The sequence below is a fragment of the Antechinus flavipes genome, chromosome 2, assembly GCF_016432865.1.
Source record: "Antechinus flavipes isolate AdamAnt ecotype Samford, QLD, Australia chromosome 2, AdamAnt_v2, whole genome shotgun sequence".
NCBI classification, from domain to species: Eukaryota; Metazoa; Chordata; class Mammalia; order Dasyuromorphia; family Dasyuridae; genus Antechinus; species Antechinus flavipes.
Genome location: NC_067399.1, coordinates 511435298 through 511446838, shown reverse-complemented (window position 1 = coordinate 511446838; position 11541 = coordinate 511435298). Strand labels below are relative to the sequence as shown.

Below are 11541 nucleotides of genomic sequence, written 5' to 3'. Positions count from 1 at the left end.
CAAGGTGGGGTTGGATTGAAGCCACAGATTTTCTCTTTGTTGCTTAAAGAATCTTTGAACTACTTCGTAATCTGATAACCATCTCCTTCCCAACAATAAATGCATCAATTATTAGAACTCATGGAGGATGCAGAAACTCAAAAAATTACGTCTAATTGATTATTTGAATGGACTTTAATGAGTAGTCTTTTAGAATTCAGAAAAGCATAGGGCTTCCAAAAATAATAATAATATGCTGTTTCACCTTTCCCTTACCCCCCATTGCCCTATTGCAGAACTTACTGGAACATTGTGCAAAAAAGATAACAGTTTTCAATGCCACATTGATCTCAGGATATATATTTAGAGAGAAACAGATGTGAGGAGAGAAGTGCATTCTAACTAGCTTCACTGAGTGAGGGACTGAAGAGAAGGACCTGTGGAAGCCTGCAAAGATGAAGATCCTTTTCCTTACCATAGTACTAAGTCTATTCTCTATTCTCCAAGCTCAGGAGACATCACCTACTGAAAGATTTGGGGTAAGACTTCACTGGGAGATCCTGTGGATTAGAAGGAAGGATATATGCTAGTAAAAGGCCATCATTTCAAAACTAAAGCTCCACTGGGCTCTTTTTAATTTGAGTTTTTAGCTCTGTAACCTTCTGATTCTGTAATGTACTGCAATTTTGGTGCTCTAGATGCCATTAGAAAATCTTGGATTGAGTCTATAAAGGAAAGTCAGTGCAGGAAGTAGATTTACTCTGCCCAGAATGAACTGAAAATGGGAGCTATGATTCAGTTAATTTTATCCTTGCTACTAGACTTTTAGACCAAATCATGTTCCTGAGTGGAGTTGGGTTTCTTCAAAGAGTCAGTTCAGTTTTGGGGCTCAGTGCCAAATATCTGCTTCAATTAAGGCCATGTCAAAACTGGGTCAGCTTGATAGGTTTGGGTTCTCAAGGCCAATCCATTTTAATTTAATGAGTTTTTCCTACAAAACTGTACTTTCTGTATGGTCCATGGTGGTCTCTGGGTAACAGGCTCATGCATGATTTTTGCTTCACAACCAGTATTCTGTTCAGAGATGGGGATGATTAGGGAGATATTTGTTAAGGAATCTGGTCCCATTACTCCTTCATTATTCCTTTTTCAAGTTCTAACTGCATATCACAATTTCCTCTAGGGTACATATGTTGTGAAGGCTATTGTGGCAGACATTAAAAGGGAGAAGCCTAAGTTCATATCACCCTTGACCATCACTAATCTTGATAATGGTAATCTGGAGGTCAAATTTACCTTTAAGTAAGTCAACTGTTCAGAATTATCCTATCAGTTTGTTTCATATTTTCTCTCTCCTATTTTAGGGCCACAGCTAGGGCTTATCCATTCAATATCCTCTGAATATTTAATCTAATCTGACCATACATACTATATTACACTGAGTTATAGTTTGGTTTAGAGGCTCAGAAGGTTTAGGTTAAGGTTGGAGTTAGAGTCTATATGTTCACATACATATTCTGCATATATATTTGTATATATATACATATACATATACAAACATATATGTCTATGAAGTTTAGGCTTATTTTCTCAGCAATGGATATACTGTGTACAATGTACTTCCTGATTAATTTTCTTATCTACTGTTTAGTTGCTAATCACTTAATGATCGCAGGCATCCTCTAAACTTTTTTTATTCTCCTGTGAGGAATATAGTTCATGACATTATATATTATAAGTAACTCATGCATCTCTCTTCATTTTCTTTGGGGTCACTTGTATTGGGATTCCTTAGAGATCATGATGTTCCATGAGCTCCAGTTCTATAGACTAAGTCAGAGAATATTGAATATTCAGATTATAAATTAGAATAATCAGATCACAGGCTGTAATGCTAATCTGCTTCTGGATATTCTCCTATGTTTTACACATTGAAAATTAGGTCAGGAGTGAAGGAATCAAATCATCTTTCCTAATTTTGATGACATATAAACTTCTCTTCCTCTTGTCTCCAGCAAAACCATTCATGCCTATTCTGTTTTTCAGTAAGCATGGCAAGTGCAAAGAGATCAAGATGACATTAGAGAAAACAAACAATCCTCGGCTATTTTCTATGGGTAAGTGAATCAAACACATCATATTAAAGGAATCCCATTAAAGGAGATCTGCTCTGCACAGAGATAGTCAATCAGATCCAAGCAAAGATTGGAACTTGAAACTGTCCTCTAGTCTTGGAGTCAAAAGTTGTATTGTTTTGACAATATCTAGTGAATTTGCATGTTTTTCCCCCATAAAAATGGGGGTTTGTCTGTGTGCTGAAATGACTGACTAAAACCTTGGGTGTGAGAGGCTGAGATAGTAAAGTCAGATTAGAAGGCTGCTCTCATGATTTGATTTGGGAAATCACAAAAATGCTTCTTTAATTTCTTTCCTACCATTAGATACTTCATGAGGTAAAAGTATTGTCTTGAATACAATTTTCAGGATTCATAAGTCATCTAGGAAAAATGTATAGCACAATAGGGTTCATTAACACTTTAATGTGATGACTCTTCAGAATGTTTGTTGTGGACAAGGGGAAGACATACTCAGATGGGGCATTGCAGCAGTTATTTCTTGTGTTTGGGGGATTACAAGCCTGTAGAGAAGAGACATATGCAAAAACTAAATGATTTGCATCCTTTCCCCCCCCCCCCCCGAGGCAATTGGGTTAAATGACTTGCCCAGGGTCATACAACTAGGAAGTGTTAAGTGTCTGAGACCAGATTTGAACTCAGATACCCCTGACTTCAGGGCTGGTGCTCTATCCACTGCCACCTAGCTGCCCTACATCACTACTTTTTTAAACGGATTTTTCCATTTATATATTGGGAAGAACTGAACCTAAATCATTTCCCAGAGCCAACAACATTGACATCATCCTAGTGCTGCCCTCATCCAACAAGCATTTATTAATCAATTCTAGTGTTTAGAGCATTGTGCTATTCATCGAGAAAGGGACAAAATTCACTTTCAATGTGATTCTTGCCAAAGTAGAGACACAGACATTCATTTAGTCTTGCTTTCTTTGTAACTTTGAACTTGACTTATTATTTCATTAGTATCAGGAACTTCCAGTAGGGAAGCTCTATTTATCAAGACAGATCATAACCTGCTCTGCAAGTTTTATTGTTTGAGAGTTGTTTGAGGGTATTGGGAATTTAAGTGATTTGCTCAGGGTAATTTTGTCAGAAGGGAGATGAACTCAAGACCAACTAACTCCAAATTTGTTTTTCTGTTCACTACAGCATACTATACTTCTCAAATAGGAAAAATTAATTATTTTCTTGGCCTCAGTTTCTATATCTGTAAAATTATGGGTTAAACTTTTTGTTAAAGTGCCTTGAATCTCTTAATGCTTTAGTTTTGGACTTCTTTAATATATAATATTACATGATAAGTGTATTAAAAAAGTTCCATGGCAGATCCAAGGGGGAGTTTTCCTGTCAAGGGATCACCCAAGTCTTTTTCACGATTTTTTTGGATGCTGCTACCTACAAGGTATGAGTGAGGTCTTTAGAGACCTTAAGGATTAAGGTCACTAAAGGTATATCTCCCCTCAGTCTCCTCAGAAGGCAGGCACCAAGTCTTTATAGAAGAAACATCTGTGAGGGATCACTGGATTATTCTCTGTGAAGGCGAGATACATGGAAAATACGTAAAAGTAGCCAAACTTGTGGGTAAGTAATATGAAATTCTGTAAATTCTTTCAAGAGAAGTGTGTTAAGATGTGGAGTAGCTGTTAGAATCGGCTCACCTGGATTCTTCCTACTTTTCAGGCATTCCAAGATTTTGCATCTCTTCAAGTGTCAGGAAGGGATCCATTTAGATACAAGCTAAAGCCCAATAAAATGGCCAGTGGATCCATAAATCCCTCAAAATTTTTGCTGTCTTTAAGTTTGATGGCAATACAGGAATTGCTTACCAAATACATTCCCAGGCTGCACATATCAACTAAACTGATCTTTAATGAGTAAAATCTTGCTTTGAACAAAGCAGCAAGAGGAAGAAAACAGTGTTTCTTCATACTTTTATTTCTTTTTTCTATCACACTTATGGGGATTTGGGGGCATTAGGACTATTTTGTTTTAGTGCACAGTTAAGAGATTTTAGATGAGTTTTTCTGTGGAGAAGTAGGATTGGGAAATGATTAAGATGGGAGAGAAGGGCATTTGTTGGCAGAGGATAAGAGGACTGAATGGCTCAACCACTCTTAGTTCTCTCATTTCTCTTCATGTAGGCAATTAAGAGGCAAAACCCAAGGACCAGGGAAGGATTGAATTAGAATATACTGTTATTCATTCTTACCACTTTCTGCAGGTCCAAGCACAGAAGAGAACCCCAAAGCCTTTGAGGACTACAAGAAGTTTGTGAGCATTAAAGGATTTAATGAAGAAAGAATCCACATTCCCATACAAGCTGGTAATAAGAATGGAATTGATCCCATTTTCCTATGTCCTGTTCCTTCATCCCCTGAATTTTAATCTCCTTCTTTCCCCTGTTTTTTTGTTATTCCCTTCTCTTAGAAGCTATTATACACTAACTACTTAGGAAACCTTGTATAATTGTTTGAATTCCATGGTAGGAAGTGATTTTGGCAAATCTACTCACATATGTCTTTGTTTCTACAGAGGCTTGCACCCCAGAAGAGGCTTAAGGTATGTACTATTTAAAAACTTCTAGAAAATCTTCCAGAATAATCTAAAATCCTACACTTCATCTGGCATTTAAGCATCTATTTGGTTCAATTCAACTATGAGAAGGAAGGTAAATTCCCAAATCGTGTCAGAGGGATTACCTTTTTTTACTTATTTCAAATAGATTTCAGGTTCCTTTGGATTTCTGTCTTAATATTTTGTCTTCCTGAACATAAGAAATATTTTTGTACATTAGAAAATGTCTTGCTAGACACTTCATTTTGAGGGTACTGCCTCTCTTTTGATTCTTAGTAAAAGAAGAGAACAATGCTAAAATGCATTCCCTTAAAATGCTCCTTTGTTCAATCCAAGGAACTCATTACTGACTTTCCCTTTGATGTTTCTAGGAGAAGATGATTCCCTTCAACCTCAGAATCAATGCTATCCAGAAAATCCCAGTTATATCTTTGAACAAGTCTGTTTCTTGTGTCCGACTGCTGCATACACTTCTCCCTTTAGTCCTTAACCTTTTCCCTCAATGTTTACTATTTTCTTCCAATGCAAAATAAATAAATATATAAAGCATTTATTTTTGGTTTAATCTTTTTTTTTTTTTTTTTGAGATTTTCTTGTGATCAATGAATTTTAAGTGGGTGACAACTAGATCAGATATACTTGATTGGGAATCTGGATCTTGAATTTCCAAAGGATGAGAGGAACTTGTATCTTCTTTAAAATGCAGTCAAACATTTCTTATGTACAATACTCAAATAGCCGGCTGAAAAATGAAGAGTAATTCATCTTCTGTTCATAATATTAAGCATATCAGTAGTTATGGCAGCTGACTATATATTTCATGGCCCCAAAGTTGAACACTTGAAACTCTTAGTAATGGAGGATCAGCTAAGTTTCACAATAGATTTGCAAGCATAATTACCCCAAATAATAAGCTACCCAAATCAGGAGGATATGTTTCTTCCTTATCTCTCTACTTCAATTTCTTCTTCATTGCTCTCTAGGAGAGCTCCTAATAGCATTCCATTCTCATTCTCAACTGAATTTTATTTTGCTTTTCATGCTGTTTTCCCCTGGGAATTCACTGCATTGTTCATTCCTAGCACAAAATTGCTGGTTTTCTTTCTTTCTTTCTTTCTTTCTTTCTTTCTTTCTTTCTTTCTTTCTTTCTTTCTTTCTTTCTTTCTTTCTTTCTTTCTTTTTTTAGCAACTCTTCCTCCCCTCTTCCTATCAATAATATGTCTTGCTTTTCTTTGACTCAGCTCAATTTTGTAATAAACAGAGCATTTCACTTACAGTCTTCATTTTCTTATGGCTTTTTAAAATGCTCATTCTTCTTGTACTCTCTGAAGCCTTTACATTGTTGAACAACTTCTTCTCCTGGGTTTTCTTCCTACTAATACAGATAATATTTAGGTTCAATTAATGGATGGGAAAACTCAGAGCTTTTTTTTTTAGTATTGGGTTATTAAATTGATATGTCAATTTCTATTCTTCTTTGTTTTTAGTTATCATTAATTTTAGAAAATGGTAATCTAGTTCAGCATGGTGATTAATAGTTTTCTAGTTCAGCACATGTACTTAATACTTAATGTGTTCTACAAGACTGACACCTATTCTACAAGGTTCACACCTACAATGATGTAATTATAATAGAATATATAAGAGCCAACAAGAACTGGACGAGAGACATTCACTTCATCTCCCATCACTATGGTACTGGCCTGTCCTCCTTCATTTCTCCACTGAGACCAAGGCCCATCTGAAGGGCCTCCAGAAAGCTAGCCTGGGCCCTAGGCAAGGAGACAGACTGTGAAGGAGATAATAATTTGGACTTTATTCCTGGCTCATGATGATTACTCAGCTGAAATGAAGGCTGGTCCAAAGACCTCCAGAAAGCTAACCAGAACATTACAACTTCCTAGTTGTGTAACTCTGGGCAAGTCACTTAAGCCCAATTGCCTCACTGTGATGACCACATATTTAAAATCAGCCAGAGTCAGGAATTCAGGTTAAGGGAAAAATCTTCAATCTTTATTCTCAGTAGAGGTGAAGGATTGTGATAGCAATATGGGCAGCTGTGACAGAAAGCCAGCTAGCAGAGGGGGATTGGAGGTGAAGGGCAGTCGCGATAGCAATGCGAGCAGCTGTGTCAAGACGCTAGCCAGCAGTCTCTCTTTCCGCTTCCCTTTCCCCTCCCCTGCCTCCACCCACCAAAATCGTCATTTCCTATACAACACATCAGGACTTGCACAAAGAGTGGGCGGGGGCCATTCTTTCTCCAAGCTTATCTATTAATAGAGTATGGTCCAATTACTATTTAGCCTCATGTGTTTGGGACCTCAGTGCATCAACTCAAGCTTCAGCCCATTACACCTCACCAAAAACAAAACTGAAGAAAGGCTATTTATTCATGTGGTCTAGGAGTGAAGAAGAAAGGAGTTGAGATGGAAAGAAAGATTGTGGGCCAGGCACTGAACTTATTGAGGAGTGTTTCTTGAGGAAAATGTTTTGTAGATTCTTAGATAATAACTAATGGAAGATTGAATGGTAAACATGGATTGGATGAACTGCAAAGGAGATGAGGTTATAGCATGGTAGAGGTAGAGGGAGATCCTTGAAGTAGTAATAAGAAGCAAAGATTATTCCAACTCTTCTGTCTGAATTAGTGAGTCAGGGACTATGAGCAAAAAAGCAAATGGTGCTGCTATTGTAACATTGCCTTTGCTAAGTTGTTTTTATTCTATAAATTATTCTTCTGAATCCTTTCATATCCTAGCATTATTTTATACAATTCTTTCCAGATTCCCCCAAACTGTCACTTTCATCTGGTGCTCAATGGAAGGGTGTTTTTCCTTTTCTATCAGGAGGCAGGAGATCACCTGATGGAATGGTGTTCTTTCTCCTTATCCCAAAGGTGGGAAATTGATGGCATATCTCCTTTTCCCATGGGAGGCTGAAAACCAGGAATTATGATAGAATGAATACCTCTCCCTTCACCCAAAAAGTGAGAAAACAGGACTATAGGATGGCATTCCTCATCATTCTGCAGAATTCTGTTGACCAGGCAAGAAACCTGGTATGATGGAACATAGTTTCTTCTCTTCCCCATAGAGGCTGATGACCAGTGCAATAGATTATCACCTTCTCCTCTCACCAGAAAGGAAAGAAAGTAGTGGAATGGAATGATATCTTCTTCCCTTTCTAAAAGCCAAGGAAGGAAACTTATTTGTTTATTTATATATTAATTAATTAATTAGTTTATTTATTTATATTTATATATTTTTATTATATCTTTTTATTTACAAGATATATATCTTATATACCCATATATGCATATGCATGGGTAATTTTTCAGCACTGACAATTGTAAAGCCTTTTGTTCCAATTTTTCCCTTCCTTCCCCTTCCCTCCTCCCCCAGATAGCAGGTAGACCAATACATGTCAGATATGTTAAAGTATATGTTGAATACAATATTTGTATACATGTCCATACAGTTATTTTGCTGCACAAGAAGAATTGGACTTTGAAATAATGTACAATTAACCTGTGAAGGAAATCAAAAATGCAGGCAGACAAAAAATAGAGGGATTGGGAATGCAATGTAGTGGTTCACACTCATTTCCCTGAGTTCTTTCGCTGGGTGTAACTGGTTCAATTCATCACTGCTCTATTGGAACTGATTTGGTTCATCTCATTGTTGAAAAGGGCCACGTCCATCAGAACTGATCATCATGTAGTATTGTTGTTGAAGTAAATAATGATCTTCCGGTCCTGCTCATTTCACTCATGTCAGTTCACGTAAGTCTCTCCAGGCCTTTCTGAAATCATCCTGCTGGCCATTTCTTACAGAACAATAATATTCCATAACATTCATATACCACAATTTATTCAGCCAATTGATGGGCATCCACTCAGTTTCCAGTTTCTGTCCATTACAAACAGGGCTGCCACAAACATTTTGGCACATACAGGTCCCTTTCCCTTCTTTAAGATCTCTTTGGGATATAAGCCCAGTAGTAACACAACTGGATCAAAGGGTATGCACAGTTTTTTTTTTTTTTTTTTTTTTGAGCATAGTGCCAAATTGCTCTCCAGAATTGCTGGATATGTTCACAATTCCACCAACAATGTAACAGTGTCCCAGTTTTCCCACATCCCCTCCAACATTCCGCATGGGAAACTTATTTATGAAGGAATATTCTTTCTCCTTTTCTTGTGGGAGGCTGAAGATCAGCTATGAGAAGTAAAAGTGATGGAATATTTTCTCTTTTCACCAGAAAGGCAGGAGACCAACACAATGGAATGGAGTTTCTCCTTTAAATGCCATACAATTATTCCAATATAACCTTTGGCTATAGCATATTTGGACCTCATGGCTTCCTAACCCCTTACTGAACATATTCTTTGACTTCTATTTCTCCCCATTATTAACTTTACTTTCTTCCCCTTAGCCTACCAAACTCTAAAAATGACATTCCTGCCTCTTTTAATATCCTTCTTTTTTGACTTTTCTAAGTGTATCATTGATGCAAATTACAAAAGTACCTACCTATGTTCTTTCTATTTCATCAAAATCCTGGTATAAGGACCCATTGTACAGCTTTGTCCTATTAATCCTTAGTCTTCATATGATAGGGAAGAATGGGTGATGACATTTCAAGAGAGTAGACCAACAAAAGTAAAGATTTAAATACAGGCAATATATTTGAGAAACATTCATGTGATTACTCTGGACAGAATTCATGTTAGAAGCAATGGAGGTACAAATAAAGCAAATAAATTAATTTTGCAGAGAAGATTCAGGGCTTTTAGTTAACTACAAATTCAAAATGAATTATCGTATTAAGTTAGCTTCTACAGAGAAATTGTTAACCCTTTGGATCATCTGTGATCTTTTAGATTTGGGTTTTCCCTCCATTTGGTGGCTATTACAAACCACTAAGGGTAGTTAAGTGGTTGTTGTTGTTTGTCCTTTGTCCTCAAATCAGTCCATAGATCAGAGAGGTGATGCCATGATGTGCAAGTGAGGGAGGGCTGGGCAAGGTCACCCGCTTCACTTTCTCCTGTGGAGCCATCTACATTGAGTGGCAGGATATAAAACAGGATAATTGGAGATGGCCCTGGATATAACAGGAGACTTTGGTCTTTAAACTAAGGTTTGAGTTTGACTGAAGTGAGACCTAATTAGTAATTAAGGCTAAGTAAGAAATGAGGCAAAGAATGGACTCTTTTACTTAGTCAAAAAATATCAATCTAGTAGAGCAAGACCCAAAAATTTCTGGTGAAAACTGAAATAGTTGTTATTTACATTCACTCTGAGCCAATCAAGGCCTAAACTATGAACAACTGAAGCTTAGCCTGGAATCTATTGTTGGCCAATCAATGAGTTATAGAGTGATTTGGGTTTAAGTCATGGTCTTGAAGAAGGAAATCTAGCTCACAAACTCCAAAATATCTTTTGAGGTTTCAGTGATTAAAATTTATAGTCCTTTGGGAAGAATATCCAGAGGTAAGGGTATGATACCCTCTGTGAATAGAGGGAAGGAAAGGGAAAGAAGAAAGAAAAGGAAAAAAGGGAAAAAGGAAAGAAAAAGAGGTGTGTTGTCCTATTGGCCAGCTCTAGTAAGTCTCTAGTAAGTAAACAGGGGTTGCTGTTTGTCTTTTTTTCCTTGAAGAGGACCATGACATCAGTAGATGTCATTACACACAATTGAATTGGGAGGGCTGTACAAAGTCACCTGCCCCTTTTCTCTTCCTCTGTGAGTAGCTTGGTGTACAATGGGTAGAGTGCCAAGGCTTGAGTCAGGAAAACTCATCTTCCTGAGTTCAAATATGGCCTCAGACAAATACTAGCTGGATGATCCTAGGCAAGTCACTTAACCTTGTTTGCTTCAGTGTGCCCATCTGTAAAATAAGCTGGAAATCAGTATCTTTGCCAAGAAAACCCTAAATGAGGTCAAGAAAAATTGGACATGACTGAAGAACAATAAGAAAAAAACATTGATGACCTCTCATTCTGCCTGCTTCTTGTCTCTCTTTGATACCCCAAACACAAAATCTACATATGGTATTGGAGGTCTCCCTCACAATCACCTCCTATCTCTTAGGCATCAGCAAAGCAATTAGATTCTTTGTCTCATATCCCTCTTTCTTTCTATATTGCAGTTTATTTTTATGCACAATTTTGTATTTTCTAATCATCATCTCTACATCAGGCCAGGTATTTACTGTCATCTAGGTACAGTCTGAAGAGAATCTGAAGAAAATGAATCAATGAAAAAATAATTAAAAGTGAAACAAACCTTTTTATTAAATATCAAGAAACACCAATTAAAAATACATGTGAACATTTAAACTAAATGTCAGTTGGGCTAAATATACAAATATGACTTCTGTCTAATTGAAAGATAGTCTGGGAAATTCCCTTTTTTGAAGTAAAAAACTGCGTTAGGTCATTGGGAATTGTCTATTCTGCTGACTCAGGGTAGTTTCTTCTGAAGGAAAAAGTAATGCAGGTTGGTAGGAACAGCTAGGAAGGCTAATCAATGAATTCAATCTCTGAAACAAAAAGAATTCTCCCAGTCCCTGTAATTATCCTTACCAAGTCTATTCATAATTCTGATGAGTCTGGAATGGTATATTTGTAAAAGACTCTAGTTTACTTTGTTTATTTCTCTATAAAATTCCTAGAATCTTCTGTATTGAGAATATGGTCTATAGTCTGATTGGAGCTGATTGTTTGGGTGATTATTCCATTGATGGTTTGTAGACTATTAACAATATTTACAGATTGAGCAGAGGTGATTATAACTATATATATTTTTTGAAATGCTGACCTGAAAGAACATAGCTATACAATGGTTAATC

General features: G+C 36.8%; 1 protein-coding gene across 1 annotated transcript; it reads left to right on the top strand.

Annotated features, from left to right (window-relative positions):
- Positions 1–361: 361 nt before the first annotated feature.
- Positions 362–5244, top strand: LOC127550999 (late lactation protein B-like). Its single transcript, XM_051980361.1, has 7 exons — positions 362–518; positions 1163–1281; positions 2026–2096; positions 3582–3698; positions 4339–4440; positions 4650–4676; positions 5063–5244. Exons 1-6 carry the CDS (start codon positions 435–437, stop codon positions 4673–4675), a joined length of 519 nt encoding a protein of 172 aa, XP_051836321.1. The 5' UTR covers positions 362–434; the 3' UTR covers position 4676; positions 5063–5244.
- The last annotated feature ends 6297 nt before the right edge of the window (positions 5245–11541 follow it).